Source organism: Antechinus flavipes, chromosome 1 (assembly GCF_016432865.1).
Source record: "Antechinus flavipes isolate AdamAnt ecotype Samford, QLD, Australia chromosome 1, AdamAnt_v2, whole genome shotgun sequence".
Lineage (NCBI taxonomy): Eukaryota > Metazoa > Chordata > Mammalia > Dasyuromorphia > Dasyuridae > Antechinus > Antechinus flavipes.
The window spans coordinates 432,426,170-432,447,826 of NC_067398.1; the positions used below are offsets into that span (position 1 = coordinate 432,426,170).

General features: G+C 33.4%; 1 protein-coding gene across 10 annotated transcripts in view; it reads right to left on the reverse strand.

Moving 5' to 3' along the window:
* Window positions 1-10,208: 10,208 nt before the first annotated feature.
* Window positions 10,209-21,657, reverse strand: part of RALYL (RALY RNA binding protein like) — an 801,687-nt gene continuing 790,238 nt past the window's right edge. For all 10 annotated transcript variants that reach the window (XM_051969970.1, XM_051969968.1, XM_051969967.1 and 7 more), the window contains one exon: window positions 10,209-11,258. In XM_051969970.1, the coding sequence (XP_051825930.1) occupies window positions 11,241-11,258 (18 nt within the window). In that variant the 3' untranslated portion in view covers window positions 10,209-11,240. The remainder of the gene's footprint in view (window positions 11,259-21,657) is intronic.

A 21,657-nucleotide genomic window follows, 5' to 3' on the forward strand; every position in this document is an offset into this window, starting at 1 on the left:
GTTGGAAGTCAATATGGAGGAGAACGTAGAGAATGGTGACCTGAAAGAGAAATTGAGAACAGCCACTCATTGTTTGGAAAAGCCAGGAGTGTCTTTGCAACAGTACAACTGGAATGTGAATATTAATCTTAGAACGAGAGTGACCTATCCATTTGCCTTAAGCACAATTTTTAGTGAGAAAGTGAAGGTCTGAAAGTTGTCTATTGCTTTACAAAGCAAGGCAGAGTTTTGTAGATAGCTAGGGCTGCACAGATAGAGGAGTGAGACCTCAAGGGATGCCACACAATGCTAACAGCCTGCCCTGCCTTAGAAATTCTTAAAAATGAAAAACTGTTGATAACACTGTTAGTCAAAAAAAATTTTAAAGAGCATTTTGGCAACTCTGGGAAGAGATGAGCCTCCAGTTGTGCTGATTAAAAAGAACTAATCTCATTTGAAGTACTCTGAATTTTCCAGCAGTCAAGAATGAATTTAGTCTATTATCAGAAATAATTCAGAAGGCTAATAAGATAAGCTGGAAAGAATGAACCAGTCTCTTATCCTAGCTTTTGATAAATTGCCCAAAGACAGCAACTGCAACTATCTATTTCTTCCCATATGTCTATAAAGGAATTTAAGTTTTAAATAGGAAAAAAACCAAAAACCAATAAACATTCAACAATGTTTTGTCCAAAAGTAGCAAGCTTAACCTAAGCCAGTAATTCTAAGATTTTTTTTTTTTTAAAAAGCAACAGAACAAGGAAAAAAAAAGTGGAAAATTATCCAACTTTTTCTATGAAGCTGGGAAAAAATGCTAAAAATTGAATATGCTAACTTTATGTTATGAAGAGTAAAGAATAATGAAGTTGATGTGAATGAATAATTTAAATGAGAATGTCCCTTTTAGGATTACAAAATTATGCTGGACCAAGTATTAGAATTTATTCTTTGATACTTTGATTAATCTGATATCTCATCAATGTAGGTGCAGATCACAACACTATTGTGCAATTCAAGTTCACTACCTTCCATAAATACTCAATATAGGATCCACCCAATGTCCTAAGCATGATCCTCTAGTTTTATTAACATTGCACAAATATTAATGCTGTTTGAAACAACAATCTATGCACTGAAAGGAAGATGAACTATGAAGTTAGCAATTCTCCAGGAAGATTTGGTTTTCATTTTGACATCTAAAAGAACTGTATACTCTTTTAAGCTCTAAGGCAAGTGACAAACAACTAAACTACATTTCTTTAAAAAACTATTTTTTCTCAATAATATTTTATTTTTTCAAATATATATAGATACTTTTCAACATTTGTTTTCTAATTTTTCTCACTCCTTTCCTTACCTTCTCCCTCCCCAAGACAGCAAGCAATTTGCTATAGGGTAAATATATACAATCTCTTGTCATTTTGTATAAGAAAAGTCAGACCAAAAGGGTCTGATTATGAGAAAGAAAAGACAAACAAGCAAAAAATAAAAATAAAAATAGTATGCTTTTTTCTCACAGTCTCCACAGTTCTCTTTCTGGATGCAAATGGCATTTTCCATTCCAAATCTATTGAAATTTAAACTATATTTCTTAAATGAAGGGACCATCGTTTTCTCTGTCATTGATCTAATCTTCATCATGACCACTTGTCCCTCCATCCCTCAATTCTTTTCTAGAGGCCAAAACCTTTCATTGAATACTCTCTATTCTGTTTGCTATCTTGACTCCTTGATGACCCAGTTTAACTCTTCAGTTCTCCATATACTCTATAATCTAGTGGCACTGGTCTTGTCCTTCCTCTTACATTAAACTCCTCATGATTCCATTCCTTATTTTAAAGGAAGCAGGGTCCATGGCAGGGGCTGAATTGATATAAATGCAAATTGTATAGCAGACTATTAAGTGGTCTGTATTATGTCTCAAATAGAGGAATTGAACCATCTTCAAATTTGAAGATGCAAATCACAAATCTTGACCTTCCCAAGTACAAACAGAAGTTTGATTCAGGGTTTAAAAAATAATTATGTTGATTTAAACATCATATATATTTTGACTTTACATAAAGCTTAAAGTGGTGAAAGAACAATTAATTTGAAGAAATTCAATGTTTGTTGAACAAATGAATAAAATGCTAATTTATTCAGTTACCAGAGAAATCAAATGAATATAAAACCTTACTGAATTAAATATTTGGAAAATATTTTTTTTCCTAAAATATTGATGTGAACTACATAATACTAAAATGGACTTTTAATTTCACCGGTGTGGATATTCCCTCCAATGAATGGGATGTGCTTTTCTCCTTTCCTCTAACACAGCTTCATGTGTTCTCTAACACTATTAGAATGTACGCTCTTGAGGGCATAATTTGTCTTTCTTGTTTGTATTTATATTTCCAGTGCTAAGTCTTTCCTTGTCTTTTTGAAATTATCTATTTCTAATTTCTTATAGTGAAAGAATATTTATCCTACTCATTACTACCGTAATGATGATCATTCCTTTAGTTTCAAGTTTTTTACCACCAAAAAAAGAGATGCCATAATTTTTTTGTACATGAAAATCCTTTTGTGTGTGTGTGTGTGTTTCTTTGATCTTTTGAGGCTGTAAACCTTGCAATGGTATAGTTGGGCACACACTGTTTAGTAAATTTTCTGCATGTATAATCCTATTTGACTTTCCAGAATGGTTATATCCAACACAGATCCATGTACCTGTTTTCCTGCAACACTTTTAACATTGATCATATTCCTGTTTTTTCATCTTTACTAATTGTTGATTTTATCGGTAGATGAAGATGATATATTATCATTTGCAAGATGAAGGATATGACCATCTTCATGTAGCTAAAGTATAGTGGAGAAGTAGGTTAAGAATTGAATAGGTTGAGAAATTGGGAAGTTAAGGTTTTGGAAGGAGTAGGAATATATATATATATATATATGTATATACACACACACATACATATATATGTGTATACATATATATACACATATATATGTATGTATATATATAGTTGAAGCCTTCTGGAATAAAAATAGGAAATAAGAAGAGGAAGATAGTGAAACAGCCCAAACCTTATTGAGGATGAAAGGAAAATGTATTAGGGATCTACAGGGATCAGGATTGGTTGATAAATTTAAATGTTTTGTACCTTAAAAAAAGGAGGAAAGATTGCTTAGTGAAGCTGATAATGGGATGATCTGAAAAAAGGGAGAGAAAATGAAGCATTGTGACTTATAGTGATTTGAAAGTATGTGTACAGAAATGATAGCCAGTACTGAAGAGGATGACTAGGAAGTGACACCATTGTGGAAAATGGCTGATATATATCTCTTTCTGCTTGGCAAATAAGCCAAATGTTTGCTTATAGGTATTTGAAGCTTTTTTGATTTTATCAGAATAGATTTACTTGAACTTTTGATATTATTATAATTTACATTTATATTTTTAAAAATATCCTAGTACCATTTAAAATGATCAATAATGTGTTTCAATAAGACAATGTGAATTTTTTAAACACATGACACATTTTCCTAATTTTATTCTTTCCTTCAATTTTGTACTAAAACCTATGTTCATACATAGTCAATGGTCTTATCATACACTATTAGCCAATTCAGAAGTAACTTTTAAAATAGTAAATAATAATAATATTAGTACATTTAATTAATAAGAATTAAATGATCAATAATTAACAATAGTGATAATAACAGTAATAATAATAATAAAATATGATAACAGTAATGATAATATGTAGTGTCCAGACTAGCTTTCTGGAGGATCCCTGGATGGGCCTTGGTCTTTAGGTGGAGAAGTGATGAAGGCAGGAAAGCCACCACGAGGCTGGTCAAAGATGGAATCTGGAGTGTTGAGTCTGAAGTCTTCTCTGTGTCTGTGGCTGAGACTCTGTTCCCAGTCCCTCTCAGCCCTTAAATACCCCAAGACAATTACATTACTACAGCACTGATCAGGTGCCAATGGTTTACAGCTGGGAGGGGCTTTTTAGCATTTACATTCCTCTCTACTCCCTCCTCACTCCAACACATCATTACATCCCATTAAGTATATGTTTAACTAGAGAATCATTATCCCATCAATCACACTGAGTAGGTGCTTAACTAAAAGCACCCTGCTGTCCTTGATTCAAGTATACCTTTCCAGAGTTCTCTCTACAATAATAAATAATAGTAATGCATCATTTCTTAATCATTAAAATATACTAATTTGGGGGGTAATGTTACTTGGTGTTTGCCACATGTAAGACCTTGTTGTTGTTATTCAGTTATTTTCATTCGTGTCTGACTCTTCATGACCGAAATTCTGATTTTCTTGGCAAAGATCCTGAAGTGGGTTTGCAGGTTTCTTTTCCAGCTCATTTTACTGATGAAGAAACTGACGCAAATAGGGTTAAGTGACTTGTTCAGGGCGATACAGCTAATCAGTGTCAGAAGTCACATTTGAACTCAGGAAAAGGAATCTTTCTAACTCTCCACCTGGAAGTCTATTCATTGAACCATCTCATTGCCCATCCTTTAAAGTCTAATTCATGTACTAATATCTTATGTTTTTATCATCTACATTTATCTATATAAAGCTGTCTATTCATTATCCCAGGAAAGAAAAAAGAAAGAAAAAAAAGAAGAAAACATAACTCAGTATAACTAACCAGAGTTCCACACCCAAGCTAAGGAAAGAAAGTAAATTATTATAACTCTTCTTTGGGGCCAACCTTAGTCATTATAGTTTCATAGCATTTATTGTTGTTTGTTCAATTTAAATGTCATTGTATAACTTGCTTTATTAGGTCTGCTTATTTTACATTGCATCATTTCACAAGTCTTTCATTGGTCCTTTGTATTCTTCATATTGATAGCTAAATGGCACAACAGAGAGCACTAAGGTTGATTTCAGAAACACCTGAGTTCAAATCTTGACTCTATACTTAACTTATAGGTCATGTAGACCCTGGGCAAGTCACTTAACCCTCAGTTTCTCATCTGCAAAATGGGGACACACTGGAGAAGGGAATAGCAAATATTTGCCATAATGGGGTCAGATGATATTGAACATGAATGAATGACTGAACACACAATAATGAGCACATTCTTCATATTCATTGTTTCTTAAGTGTAATATCCCATTATCTTATCGATGTATTTAGCCATACCTCAAGGAATGGATGGATATCTACTTTGTTTCTATTTTTTTGCTACTAAAAAAATGTTGCTATATCTATTTTGGTGAATATAGTACTTAAAAATTATTGACTCCCTTGGGATTGGCATCTGGTATTGGGATCTTTTGGACACTTTAGCCACTTTCTTAACATAATTTTAAATTGCTTTCCAAAAATCACTGGACCAATTCACAACTCCATTATCATTCTGCTTGTCTTTTCATAACTCTATCACCATTTTGGGTCTTCTTGCCAGTCTGAGGGTATAGAATGACATCAACGTTGTTTAGATTTTTCTTATCTAACTATTAGTGATTTGGTGAAAAATTTCATGTGGTTCTTAAAGGCTTGCAGTTCTTTTAATAATTGTTTATTAATAACCTTTTACAACTTAAATATTGGGAAGTGACTTTTGGTCCTGAACATTTTATTAATTTTTTTGTATCTTGGACGTAAGAACCTTAAGAGAAAGAGTTAATGGGGAAAAAACAAACAAACCCCAATTGATCACTTCCTTTCTTCTTCTTTTTGTATCAATTTTGTTTGTGTAAAAATCTTGCCAGTGATGGTGGCACTTTTGAACTTAATATTTTTTGAGTGAAGTGTAGCTAAAACTAACCCTATATCTGCATCCCGGCTGAAACAAATATGATGAATCTTTGAAAGATGAAGAATACCAGGCTGCCTAATGGAGGCATGAAGCAGCCTAGATTAGTGTGAGAAATTGATTTATTTGGTTTCCATAGTATAAAAATTAAATTGGAGAAATGAAACTCAAATTATAAAATTGATACCCACAGGGCGATTGGGGTGGAGGCTATCTCCCTCCACCCCTCCCCAAAAGAAAGTATGAATATAAGCCCCTTAGGGGTTTTTGTTTTGTTTCTTTTGTTCTTTGTCCCTAGTTTTCCATTGTTATCTTCCCTTTCTAGGATGGAAGTTCCCTAGGGGCAGGGACTGCATTAAGGGAAATGTCCTACTCTGATAAGCTTTTGATAGCCTCTGGTTTTCTGATTTCCTAGTTTTAGAAACTGAACCTTAGAAACCCTAGCCAATAGAGAAGGGATCAGGAGGTTAGGAAAGGGAGTTCCAGTAGGGGAATAGAAAGGGAATGCCCTTTGTCTGAGTGTGTTCATCTCCTTAAAACCATACTTTGTATGTCAGAGACTGCCCACCCTTTCTCATGAGAAAGAATATTTTTCCTATACTCGGATTGTTTTAGTGGTTGCTACTGTTCCACACAGTTAGGAATGGATCAAATCAAATTTTCTGGATCCATCGACAATGATATCATGCTATGACTGACTGTTTTACTTTCAACCTGGGCAAGATAGAGAAAGTATTTTTTTTTAATAATAAAATTACCTGTTTTTCCATCTATGATTACTTCTGTCTAAACTCTAAATCAAATGATACCTCTCCCATGAACCTTTTTCTCTATCCAGGTGGTAGCAGAAAATCAAACCAAACTTTACTTATACAAGAATCTCTTTTGTGATATATCAGCCAATTGATTGTCTATGTTTGTTTAAAGACCTCTAATGAAAGTGAACCCAATATCTAATTAGGTCATTAATGAATGGATTTTTTGTTGTTGTTGTTGCTGAATTCTGCACCTGCCTACCTTCAACCACCTAGATTTCTTAGGAACCATCCTTTAAACCCAAAACACTGATTCTTATTGATAAGTCACCTATAGTTCTCAGGCCAAGATACTTTTGGTCATCTTTTGGGTCAGGATTGACTCAGATTGAATGTAATAGTCAATTCTACTTTGGCCAGAAGCCCTGAAGGTCTTTCCCTCCAGATTTATTTATTTATTTAGGTTTGTGGACTAGGTGAGAGAGGAGATTCTTTGCCTCAATTGCTATCTAGCCTTAATCACTGAATGGAGGTGATCTTAGTCAAATTAAAACCTGTGTTTTAAAAATCAATTTTAAGTTTTGAGGATATTTTGAGAATATTTAGAAAACTCAGATTGAATATAGTAATTAGGATTTTTCACTAACTTGATATGATCAATGAAATAACCTAGAATGCCAAATATGAGGACATGCATATGTCATTATTTTTATGTGATATTTCCATCTGTATAATTGCAAATTTCTTGAGAGCAGGTACCATTCCATTTTTTCATCTCTGTATTCCCAGGATGTTGAACAGTTTTTTGTACATAGTATGTGCTTAATTAATATTTATTGGACTTTTATTGAAAATCACCTTCTGTATGTCTGTAAAACATCTTTTATTAAAGCTTATTAGTGCCCCTTCCCCTGCCCACCACTTCATCTTCTTAGGTGGCCTCCTCTACAAAGTACAAATAAACACTCATGTTTGAAGATGTTTCCAGACTTCAAATAGGATAATACAATTAAATAGATATGTTTCCTTCTCAGACCTTTTTTTTCCAAAAAGAATATTTTACAAGTTCTTGGTTGTCACTATGATTATCATAAACAAAATCTAAGCAGTAATTGGTACCAAGTTTATTTTTTGTTTTGCAATACCTTCCACTGGGAAATAGATCAAGGACTCCGACCTATTGCATAAATTTTGAATCCAGTCAAATTAGGAAAGATTGATTAATATTTTTGTTTTCTTTAAATAAAAAAGCCCTAATTTTTCCCCAAGGATTTTGGTTGTGGCTTCCTGTGTTTAATTAGTTTGAATCATTCCCCTTTTCATATCAGAGCAAAACATGGAATTTTATGCTATTTTGTCTCTAGAAATAGTTCTATGAAACCATGTACTAATTTAATTTGTTGTTATTTTATCTCTGGTTGGTTTATGCGAAGTGATAGCTCAGCCTGATAATGAGAAGACATACTTGAACCCTGGAGTGCAAATAGATACTGGTTATAACCTCCAGTCTTACTTCAACTCAACTTTACACAAAGTTGTGTACCTGAGGAATAGTGGTTACTATCAGTCTTCAGAGCGCTTCTTTGCTTCTTTCTCAGTGGATAGTAAATAAGCAGGGAAGGGTGTATATAATATTGTTAGAAATAATACTCTGACTCCCCAAAGTGTGCAGTAAATGAATAGATTCAGGATAAATGAAGTAGCTTAAACTTTTTAATACACTCCTGTAGGAGCAGATGTGAAAACTCCATAGTATATCCACACAAACATAGGGCCGACAATTATATCCTATAATCCCACCCCAACCCCATCTCCTCCTCCTTCCCAGTTTCCATTGGAAGAGACCTTTCAGAAGTCTCACATGTCATTTCACTCCAATACATACACTCCTTAATATGTTCCTCCTCCTTGATCATATATTCTGTGGTCTGTTAATGAGGCTCGAATTTTGTGTGGGATATGTTAGCTACTATATATGAGGCTTCTTAAGCAACAACACTTGCAAAAAGCTTGTGTCCTGTCAGTGAACCCAAGTGGTTTGGGCCAGTTTTAGATCTGAGGCACCTTATCAGAAACTTTATGTTTGGTTAGCTTCTTGAATCACAAGGAAGTATCTTAAAAGGATGCTCCAACCCTTTTCCCCATCCTGATTTTATATGTGAATAAATTCTTCTGTGACTACAATCACTCCTGCCGACCAAAATCGTATAGACTGCTGATTTGACTCCCCCTCCAATTCTGTATCTTCACAGACAAGTCACATAGTGGAAACAGAACATTGTTCTCCCACCATTTCTAACAACATATATGTATGTGTATGTTTATAAAAGATAGGAGAGAAATATGGTATAGAAGATATAAAGACTAATCTTAGAGTTTAGAATATGTGGCTTCTAATCCTTCCTCTGACACACTTTGACTGGGCCTGTAACCACGTCCACCAATTCTCCCAGTTTTACTATTCTGTCAAAAAAGTGAAGGGCAGTCCTTGATGAAGCTGTGGAGGTTCTTGGTTATGAAACAAGCTTTGTAGATCTTTACTAACCATATCTTTAAAGATTCAATCTAAAATATTCTCAGAAATTGAAATAAAGTCCATGGCCTACAATTTGAACATTTGGTTTTTTTCCTTAATATTTGCCCTTTTCTAGGACTTCTGATATTTCCTACACACTTTTGATATTGACAATAGCTTATGTGCCCCCTTTTATTTTTAATACTCAAGAATGAAGTTCATTTGGGTTAGGTGACTTGAATTCTCAGAAGGCAGTTCCGTCTATCCATTACTTGGTCTTCACTTTCATTACATAATAAGATTATTTCCTTGTCATTGATGATATTCATACACTTGTCCATAGTTTCACAGGCAGTCAGTATTAGGATAGTAATTTGAATCTAGTCCTCTGATTCCAAGGTCAGTAGTTTCCCCCTCCTTCTCAATGGCACCGTTGTTATGTTTATTGAGAACAGCAAACTGACATAATGGAAATATCAATGAATTTAAAATCATAGGTAATTTTATATTTAGGATCTAATGATGTCATTTCAACATTAAAAAAAAAAAAAGTTTGGTTTAAATTTTTCCTTAGAAATGGGCTCATCTTATTCTTGAAGATCTGTATTGAGGAGGACTCTACCAGAGAGAGGGAATTTTTTCAGTCAGAGATTTCCTCATCATAGAATCCTTAGCTTTTTTCAGAACATGGCTTAATTACCACTCCTTTCAGAAAACCTAATCCGACTCCTATTTGGGGTACATTTTGTATTTAATTTTCTATGTACATGTTATTTTCTGCTCCTCCATCCCTCAATAGAAGATATACTCCTTGAAAGCAGAGAATATTGTGTGTTTTATTTTTGTTTGTTTGTTTCCACCTCTTAGTATAGTACCTGGTACATATTAGGTATTAGTTCTGGAACATAGTAGGTAGGTACTACTGAATAAATTCTTATTGTATTATTGAATCAATAATTAGAACTTATAACTTTCTTTTTTAAATAGAGGGTTTATCTTTTCAAAAATATTTTTCTGTGTGAAGATGAAATTCCTTAGACTCCATAAGCTCTTTTGACAGTTGGACAGTGACACTGTTCTCAGTTTTGTGTTGTTACTCTGTAAAATGGCAGTGGAAAGAAAATCAGTATCAACACTAACAATAGCCCAAAGATAAAGAAAAGTAACACATCAAATTTGTTTGAAAAGAAACAATATTTATTAAGAAATTATATGTTGAATTCTCCTACAGTCTCTGTAAACATGGACTCTTCCATGTCCATAGCACAAGACAATAGCTATAGCATCTGGAGAACATTTGGGATACTGAATAATGGAAATCTCCTATGATCAGAAGATGAATGAAGTGTCAAATCTCATTTAAAATTTTGGATTTGAGGAAAGAACTGTCATTTCACTTGAGAGGAAATGGGGATATCATTTGCACTGGTATGGTTATTTCTTAGGGTGAGTCTGTACCTCTGACTGAGGTATCACTCAGAAAGATTGTTAATAATTGGCTTGTCCCTGATTAGGGGAGCTGAGCATGCTCATTTTAAAGACATCAGGTGAAAATGATAAGCTTGAATGATTCATATCTTGTTTGAAAAATTTGCATTCTTCAGCATTTCTCAACAGTGCATATAGAGAACAGAAATATAACTTTGCATTGGTATTTTATGCTTATGAACTGAAGTTTTAACTAGAAAGTCTAAAAATGAAAAGTAATGAGAACTAGCATACAACATGTCTAATCATAACATGATATTGTTAGAATTAAGCTTTAAACAGATAATTGCGATATCACCTGACTTTAAATATAATAAACAGCAAAACATGCTAATCATAAAAATAGCTTTTACAAATATACATTTGTATACAGTGTCTCCCTTACCTTTTATATATGTCCTTCACATTATCATACAGTACACTGGCCTTTAAGACATCAAAATAAAAAAAAAAAAAATAGACCAATCATTTGCCAGAAAAAAAAAAAAAAGCACACTTTACAATCTAAACCATAAAAATCTGACAATTGTACAGCTCAAAACATATAAGAAATGGAGTTTCTAAGGTAGAACAATAACGTCCATTTTGTTTACTTGAGTTTTCATACAAATTTGATTGAAGATGTTGCTATTCAGTAAGAAACCGCAGTTCACATTTCTGGGGGAGGGTGGTCACAGTTTCTCTTTTCATCATATACAGGCATCATATATGACTTCAGATCACTTTATCTGTAGAAACTGAGAGAAGATATACATATATATTTAATATAAAACCTATGACTTTGTTATTGTAGCACACACATATAGACAGATTTGGATTTAAGACTAAGGAAAGATTGAAGCATAATGAACTCATTTGTCATTTTTTAAGACACTCTCATCTTGCCATTAAAAGTTGTACATTCTGTTACCTTGAAGATTTTTTTAAAAAGGAAAACCTTTGTTACATTCATTAATCACTTGTCTGACAATAATTTTGTCCATATAGGAAAACAGAATTATCAAAGCAATCAAAAAATTCCTTATATTTCATTTTCTTCTGACAGTCACTAAAGCTGATATTCTGACCTAAGTATTGGAGAATGTGATGATCTCTCAATTAGAAGAATTATAGAATTTAGAGCTAGAAAGGACCTTAAAGATCATGAATCCCGCTTCTTCATTTGACATCTAAGATAAATAATGCTGAAAAGATTTTAAAAAATTGCTCAAGGTCACCAAATTAGAATGAAGTGAAGACAGATTTATATCTAGGTACTCTAGATTCTTAACCTCGTCCTCTTTTCAAAATGTGTCAATTTCTAAGAAGAGGCAAACTTCTGAAACCTTCATGTGAAGCTAGAGGATGAAATCCTTGGGTTAGCCTTTTTTAAAAAAAAAAAATATATATATATATATTGAAGGAAGAGGAAGATCAAAAAAAAGGATAATATAATGCATGGAGTAGATGACAGAATTGTTAAAATTAACTATCTGAAATAGAAAGAAACTGAGGTACAAAGTTATAGAACATTTATGATTTAATTTACAAAGTTAACATTTGCATATCAAATGTCAGAGACTGGGGTGATTTACAGAGTTGATTTTTATTACAGAATAAAGGATTAAAAAAATTTACAGAAACTTGTTTTAAACATAATTTAACTGATCAAAGAAGGTTATTTGACTAGTTAGTTTCTCTGAAACTTTTGTCACCCAAATTTGTACTGCTAGCAACATATCTATCTGCCAAAGTGAGATTGCCCCAAAAGTCTTTACAGCTGATTCCTTTTGTAATCAGAAAGCTCACTTTAAAGGGGAACTTGAAATTTGTGCTTAGTAGACACCATACCTCCCTCATTTTCCAACCAAGATTATATTAGTCATCTTAGATTTTCTCTAGCTCTAGAAAAAGTGAAACTATCCACTAAGATTGAAAAAAGGAACTCAATCTTTAGTCACAGCAATAAGAGAAGTGATAAAGGAATACAAAACAACTCAACTGATTCTGTTTTTTTTTTTTTTTTTAACTAGGAGAATAATTTCTGTATCATAGGTTTAAATCTATAAAGTATATTACATGTCCACCTTATCCCCCACTTACAGATGAAGAAACTAAGTAAAGTGACTTATCAGAACCTGGTTCCTCCTGGCTCCAAGTCTATATGCCACACTGAATATACACAACAACACAACAACAACAAATGACAAAAAGGGAGATAACCCAATTTGTACAGATAGCAGGAAAGTGATTACTAGATGATCTTGATCAGTGCTAATCACTAGGTATAGGTGAGTTACAAAAAGAAATGGCAAGCCAAACTGCTGTCAGTAATTCTTTAAGGATTTTGGAAAATAAGGGAGGTGCTACAGGACTGAAGAAGGGCAAATGCTGTCTTTTTTTTTTTTTTTTTTTTTTTTTAAGAAAAAACAAATAATGGTATCTGTAAGATATAAATCAACCATTGAACTTCAATTCCAGGCAAAATTCCAGAATGTAAGTCAAAAGAATGGTCAGTGACCATCTAGAAAAAGAAGGGAGATCCCAAAGAGTCTGTATGATTTCATCAAGAAGAGGCCACTCCCTTTTTGGATAGGGAAAATTAGAGGAATATTATAGACAAATAATAATTTATTGAGAATTTTAGTAGAGTGTTTTGCAAAATCTCTCATGATCTCTTTATAGAAAATATAGAAAGCTGCAAGTCTAGGTAGTAGGATGAGGAGATAGATTCAGAATTGGTTACATGTTCACATCTAAAGAGAATCTAGTTTGGGAGTCCATTTATAAAGCAGTTCCTACTGGAGTTTTTTCAAGTCAATCTTTTGCTATGTATAATTTAACTTTTTAAATCAAAGACTTGAATAAAGGCATGGATTGCTTAATTTTCAGATGAAACAAGGGACAAATGAAATGAGGGACAATGGAGGCAGGTTCCAAAAAAGATATCAATAACCTAGATATAACCTTGGGATGAATAAAATTAGATGAAATTTAGTAAGAACAAATTTAAAGCTTTTTTTTTTGGTTTAAAATAATATTATTAATTAATAATAATTTCAAGATGGAGAAGACATGGTCTCATTCAAAAAGACTGAGACTTTGTTGGATGATAAGGAAATTCAATGTAAATAAAAGGTATGACATAATGAACCTACACACAAAAGAACTGTCATGATCTTAAGGCTTCACTAAAAGAGAGACTAGAGTAGACTAGAGAGGTGAAATAGTCTGATGGCTGGCTTTGTGTTCAGTCTGGGCTGTTTTCTAGAAAGGACATTGAAAAGCTGCAATATATCTAGAGGTTACACTATGATGATATAACACCTTAAGATCACATCATATGAATTTTATTAGAATTAAATGGGGTATTTAGCCAGGAGAAGAGATGACTTAGGCTAAGAACATGACATGCATGATGGTTTTAGAAGGCATGGTTAGGACTAATAGACAGCTTTGTTATTTTCTACCCAAATCACCAAGTCTTTTGGGGAAGAAAGGAAGGAGGAAAGGAAGGAAAGGAAGGAAGGAAGCAAGAAAGGAAAGAAAAAAGAAAGGAAGGAGGAAGGGAAGGAAGGAAGGAAGGATGGAAAGAACAAAGGAAGAAAGAAGGACAGAAAGAAGGAAGGAAACAAACATTTATTAATTCAATTCAGTTTTCAGAGCTATCAAATGGAACAGGACTATACTTGTTTTACTTGATCACATAGGTAGGAGCAATAGTGATCATTTGAGTGGAAGATTTAGACTTCATTTAAGAAGCATTTCCTTAATAATTAAGAGCTATCTAAAAGAGGAATAGAGAACTTCCCTGGGTATCCTTTCATTGGAATGGTTTAAACAAATAGATGGATAACTGCTCCTTTTAAATGTTTTTGATCAAATCTGGATTGGATTAGATGGTCACTATGTTCTTTTCTAACTTGAAGATTCTGGATTTTATGTCGACTCTTCTTTTCTTTTTTCTACTTTAAGAGGAGTGGTTGTTGTAGTTCGGTCCTGCCCAACTCTTCATAACCCAGTTATGGGGTTTTCTTGGCAAAATTATTGGAGTTATCACTTCCTTCTCTAATTCATTTTTCAGAAGAGAAAATTGAAGCAAACATGGTGGAATGACTTACTCAAGGTTACACAGTTAGTAAGCATCTGAAGGCATGATTTTGAACTCGGGTCTTCCTGACTCATCTAGCTGTCACCTAGAGGAGTGGCCAAGGGAGCAATTTCTTCTTCGGGGGCTTTCTTGTGAAGCTGGAATAGGACAGTATGTCTAACACTATTTCCCATGTTTTGAGTTTACACTAAGTGGATTAGAAAGAAATGACCTTGAAGTAGGGAAAGATTATTGTGGATAAGACATATGTGGATTTTAAAATATAGATGTGGATCTATGCATATGCATTGTGAAAGAGACATTAGACTTGTTTTATTTGGCTTTAGAAGGCAGAGTTTGAAGTAAGAGATGGCTTTACTTCTTTCTACCTTAAGCAAGTCATTTTGGGAAGGTAAGAAGGAAGCAAGGAAACAAATCTGCTGTGTGTTAGGCGCTGTATTAAGTTCTTTGCTAATATTATCTTATTTAGGAGATAGATATTATTATTATCATAATCACTTTACAATTCAGGGAATTAAGGCAGAAATTAAAACACTTGCCTAGGATCACATAGTAAGTGCCTGAGGTTATATTTGAACTCAGGTCTTCCTGACCCAGGCCCAGTGGCCATCTAGTTGCTTCCAGAAACTCAGGCCCTGATATGTAAATTGAAGGAGTTGAACCAAAAGACTACTCTGGAGTCCATTGAAGGTCCAAACCTATGATGCTCTGAAGTTGGAAAGAGACGTCAGGCTTGATGTCAGGAAAACTTCTTTACAATTAGAACTGTCTAAAAGTGGAATGGGCTCTCTTAGCAGGTGATGGGTCCAGTTCACTGAAGGTCTTTAGCTAGATGAATACTTGTTACATATGTTATAGAGGAAACTAGACTAGGAAGCACTGAGATTTCTTCTAATGCTAAATTCCATGATTCTGTCTGTATCATTTATATCTGCTGAGAAGAAAAATTTTAAAATAAACACTTATTTTTCAGAGAGTTGCAATTTAAATATGTCATGTTGAATATGTGGGTATATATCTAACTATCTATATCTATCTATCTATCTATATATCTATGTAAAGGTTTAATTGTTTTCATATGGAGGCCTGGACTTACTAAAAAAAAAAAAAAAAACCTGTTGTATAAATAATTTGATATGTTAAAGATATTTAAGTATTTTAAAATATCTCCAACATTAATATATGTTCAAAATGAAAAGATGAAATGACACATAGGATGAAATCCAGGTTAACCAAGTACTTAGTACAGTACCTATCACAGAGGAAGCATTAATAAATGTTTGATGACTGATCCCAAGTCATCATTAGTTTTGGTTTGAGGGTCACTGATGTTTTCATGGACATGTTAGTCAGGGATCACAATCTCTTCCTTTGTACAGTAGTCAATGAACATAGGAAGAGATTTCAGTTCATTATATAACTAAGATCATTTCTACTTTTCTACCTTTAAAAATATTTTATCATTTGAAAGTTTTTCAAATTTCAGTACTGGGAGTTTGTTGAGCCTTCTCTTTCCTGAGACAAAGCTCTGGCAGACCTAAATTAATTTAATGGATTCTGATTCCTCCCTGGATGCCTCTGAGGGGCTAATGGTTGTTAAGTAACTATCCATCTTGTTAGGGAGAAAAAATACCCTGCAGTTTCTGTATACACCCCATTACCTCCAGAGACATTTCTCACACTAGCCTTTCCTTCACCCTTCCTTTGCTAGCCCGTTATGTATGTATATAAAAGCCAATAATTATTTAGAAAAGAGAGACAGATTTTAAAATTATTTATTGAAGCTCTATTTTCTGTCTGTAAAGCTTCAAAGCATTTACCTGTCATTGATTAGCACTGAAAGAGTTTCATTGAAGTAGTGTTAGGAAGAAGGCATTACTGTTTTCCTGCTATTTAGAAACAACTACAAGACTGTGCTTGCTGACCCACCCACCTCCCTGCAATACTCCCAGCCAGTCTAATTCTTTTGGAGTGAGGGCTTGTTCTTTGCTATTGGTTTTGAAAGCCCAGGAAGAAAGGTGAAAATCAATGACATTTTTCTTCAAGAATAACACTTAGGAATAATTGGCTTAATATGAAATGAAGCTAATTGTATTCCATGGCTTCCCCTTGAGAGCTGGATAATTTGTCTATGGTTTTCTGGTAGCTGAGATGATATTAAAACAAATCATCTTGATCATGAATGCTGGCTTTTCATTCTCTCCCATTTATAAACAAATGACAAAAGTATTAGAGTCTCAAACATGACAGCAAAATAGGACAATACTGTGGCAAACAATTTGCTTTCATCTAATAAAAATAAAAGGAAAGTTTTAAAGCAGAAAGACAAAACACACTCATTTTTAAACCCCAGACCTATAAAAGTATAATTGTAAAGTTACAATAACATGTGAAATAATTTGCTCTTATTTGCAAAGTTATAATAATAATAATAATAATTTAGCATTATTAGGTATTCTTATGATCAGAAATATTTCTGAACTATTTTCAAATCTGCATTTATGATTATTAAATGATTAGAGAAGAGAGGAAGCATAGTATAGGTAATGGAGGATAAACCTGGAAATTTGAAAGACCAAGGTTCAAATTCTGTCTCTAAAACATGCTAATTACGTGGCTATAGATAAGTCATTTAATTTCTCAGTGTCTCAGTAAGTCTACCAGCCTTTAAGTTACAGATGAATGACTATTCTGTATGGAGTCTCTATGCTAGGAGTTCTCTACAAGTAATGAAATCATAGATGTAGATATCTTCTAAGACACTCTCCCTTTCCCCATCCTTCCATGATTAAAGAGCATTTCTGTCTGTCTCTGTCTCTATCACTTTTTCTTTCTCATTCTGTCTCTCCTGTGTGCACACTACAGGTGTGATCACCAGCACTTCACAAATAAAGAATTAAGACACAGAGAGAATTAGTGATTTATATATTATCATATAGTTAATAAGTGTTACTAGTAGAATTTTGACATAGGTCTCCCTAAGTATAAATCAAAAATTCTATCTGCAATATCATATTGCTTCTCTATAAATATGAAATTAAATGGAAGGAATTATCCGGATAATTCAGGCCATAAAACCACTTAAGGAAAAAGCAGAGTCAATAGAATTTTTGTGATCTGCTAGATAATATATGTCAACAAAATGACAATTTCATTTCATTGAGCAGACATAATATATCTCATTTGGATTTTACTTCATTCAAAAGAGTGTATACTGATTCCTAGGACCCATATTGAGCACTAAAATGGGAAATCATTCCCCACACCAATTTAAAACTTGTTTTAATTCAATATCATTTCATTGTGCCTGGATTTTATTAGAAATCTGGTTATAGTTTATCAGAACCCAGAAAGTATTTAGGTATTTCTTTTAATTCTTCATTTAATAAAATAAGAAGCTGAAGCTCATGGAACTGAATTGACTTGTTCAAAGTTACAATGCTAGGCAGTCCCAGGGTAGAGACTAGAATAGTCTCTAAATAATACACTACAATTTAATGAGATGACTTCATAGATTTCAAATGTTAACCTAACATTTATCCATTGTTGAGTAATATGGAACCATTTTATAAAATCTGTTTAAGCATTTTTAATGTAGTGTTGAGACAATTTAATAAATCAAATAGAAAAAAAAATGCTTCTCTTGGAAGGTGTTTGTTAGTAATAAATGAGAAAGATAGCTAAAATTTTGTTCCTTATTAAGGGCAAATTAATAAAGTACTAATATTTTTATTGCAAAAGGAATTCTCTAGAAGAAAATTTCATTATAAATTATTATGATTCTTACATGCATATTTATCTTTCATGAAGTACATAGAATGTACCTGGAACCATGATAGGTGGTAGGCATATGAGATAAAAATAAAAACAAGTTTCTGCCTTCATGGAGTTTGCATTCTATTGGCAGATATGGAATATAGTCAGATAAGTAAATGTAAAATTCATATAAAGACAATCTATAGTAATTTAAGTGATAAGTAGGGGAGAACACTAAAAAAAATTGGGAGACTAAGTTTAAAAAAATTTCACTAAAATCTTTTTATATATAGTGACATTCTTCTTCAGCATAATTATAGTTTAAATTATGTAACATAGTTCCCATTTCTAACTAGAACAATTTTATTGATTGTAAGGGGAAAAAAATTAGCTGTAGTAGAAATAATGAAAAAGTACTTTCCAGAGTGAAGATACCCCATCAGAGTAAAGGTGGCCCAAGTGCCTAACTTCCTCTCATCTATTTAACTTATGACTTAAATAAAGACTTTAAGATAAAAAAAAAAAAAATGAGCCATGATACCTAGAACTATTTGGTAACTATGGGATGACTGTATAGTGCCCTTTTGTGGCTTGGCTGACAAAAATATATTTTTTTCTTTCTTTTGAGTAATAGTATTGATAAAACCACTCTCAGGGTTTTATCTCTCAGGGACAAGGCCATATTTCTCAATGAATCTGAGAAACAATCTTAGAGCTATTAAAACTTCAGAATCTCCACTGTCATTTGCTGCTTGATAGAGCTGATCAGTGAGAAATTACGTTCCTTGGAGAAACATAGTGGGAAAAACTTGGTTGCTTAGAAAAACTGAATGGAAGAAAGGCTTTGATGCTTGGAAGAAAAAAGCATTGTTCTTGGATGAGCTACACTAAAAGGCATTACACAATGTTACCTACAAGGGAGCACCATCCAGCACACAGTTAAGGAAGCATACCTAGCAAAATTCAGCAGTTCTTAGGCTAAAGGTTCTGTTACCTTGAAGGGTATCACATTAACAAGTCAACCCAGAAAAGAATTTGGCCTGAGTATAGTAAGAAAGTAAAGAGGCCCAAAAGAGAAGAGACCAAATTCATCTCTGTCTTGTGGTTGACAATTCCTAAAGGAAACAATAGACATCATGTCTTGTACTCTACAGTGGTGAGATGCCCTGGGCAATGTGTTCCCTCCTCATATCTCTCTTTGTTACAGTTTTGAAAATTTATACTCACTTTTCCCCTAGGATACTGTGTACACTGGAAGAAAAGTATGTCCCTGGGTTATAATGAAACAACCTCTTTAAATTAGTTTTGCTTTACTTTCTGTTTATTAAAGGTTTCTGATTAAGAGTTAATGATGTCATGTTGGCTGATTTGTAAGAGCACACTGGTGAGGATTTCAAATGAGATAAAACATAATGAGCTTTGAAAACCAAAAATGGTTACACAGATCATTATTTTTCTATTCTTTATGATCTTCAAACTTAGCACATCATTCAGACAGCCAAGGTGAAAATGCACTATGGGTTTAGATCTTTATTCTCAATTGAATCACATCGTGATTTTGATTAAGAAAATTTATAGAAGAAAAAGTGGTTTATAATTAAACTATATTTGTTAGAAAAAATTAGTGTGAATATATATTATATATTAAATATTCTAATTATTATATTATATATTCTCTCTCTCTTTCTCTCTCTAATATAAACATTTTTTAAGTGCCTTCAATATTCCAGAGATATAGAGAAATACACAGTCACTGTCTCTAAATAACTTACATAGTAATGGGGGAGACAACTCATTAACAATTAAGTTCAAGTTACCTGTAGCCCTAGAGGAAGGCATGAATAGCAGGGGAGCCCGGTAAAGTTATGCTGAGGTAGGTGGGTTTGCATAGTGTTTAATGAAGTCAAAGAAACCAAAAATGGAGGTAAGAGGGAACTTCAGGAAGGAAGGCTAGTTAGTGAAAAGGCATGAACAGTGTGGTGCAGCAGAAAGACAAGAGACAGGAGAGTTGCTTTTGAGAAACTAGAACTAGGTCAGGGTTATCGGAATATACACTGCATGGTGGGGAATGAAGTGTAAGAAGGCTGGAAAGGTAGGAAAGTATCTGACTTTGAATAGCTCCTATGAATAGGAGTTTGTGTGTGATTCTAGCAATAATAATGTCCAATTGAAGCAAATTGAACTTTTTTCTTACATTTAGGTTACTCTCTTTAATCCTATTGTATAATTAGCACTTTATACACCAGTGATCTGGTGACCTACTTTAGAAAAGTCACCATGGAAGCCGAATGCAATATATACATACATACAGAGACATATACACATATACATATACATATATACACACACATACATATGTGCATGTATATATGTATATTATATTATATATATATATATAATATATATATATATATCAGTGGAGGGAGACTTTGATGCAAGAAAACTGTTTAGAAAGTTTTAGTTTAGAGGTGATAAGGTAATAAAGGCCTAATACAGAGTTGTGGCTGTAGGCAGGCAATGTGCTAGATAAAAAAAGCACAAAAAGGAAATAGAAACTTACCCGTGGGGAGATTATATTCTATAGTATTTTATTTTTCCAAATTCATGCAAAGGTATTTTTCAACATTCACATTTGCAAAATCTTGTGTTCCAAATTTTTCTCCCTCTCCTTCCCTCTTCCCCCTCCCCAAGACAGCAAGCAATCTGATACAGGTTAAACATGTATAATTCTTCTAAATATATTTCCATATTCATTGCAAAGGGAAAAACACAAGAAAGAGAAAAAAAAAACAAGCAAACAAACAACAACAAAGATGAAAACATTATGTTTTGGTCCATATTCATTCTCCATAGTGCTCTCTTTGATGTGGATGGCTCTGTTCATCCCAAATCTATTGGAATGACCTTGTATCAACTCATTATTGAGAAGAGCTAAGTCCATCACAGCTGATCATCACATAATCTTGTTATTGTGTACACTCTTCTCTTGGTTCTGCTTACTTCACTCAGCAGGGAGACTTTATTCTAGTGCAGGGATGGGGAATGTCTGGCAGAAATCATTTGCTAAGGCAATCTCAGGCAATGATGAACTGAAATCTAGGTACAACAACCTCCCATTGCTCAAGTTCTATAAGTTGATCATTTTGTGTGGCCAGTGAATGATGTTATAAATATCCAAATGGCCCTTGGCAGAAAAGAGTTTCTTTACGTCTGTGGTAGAGGGAAAGAGAAGAGTTACATAGGGCAAAGCTTCTTACAGTGTGGGTCAAAACCCTACATGTAATTGAAAG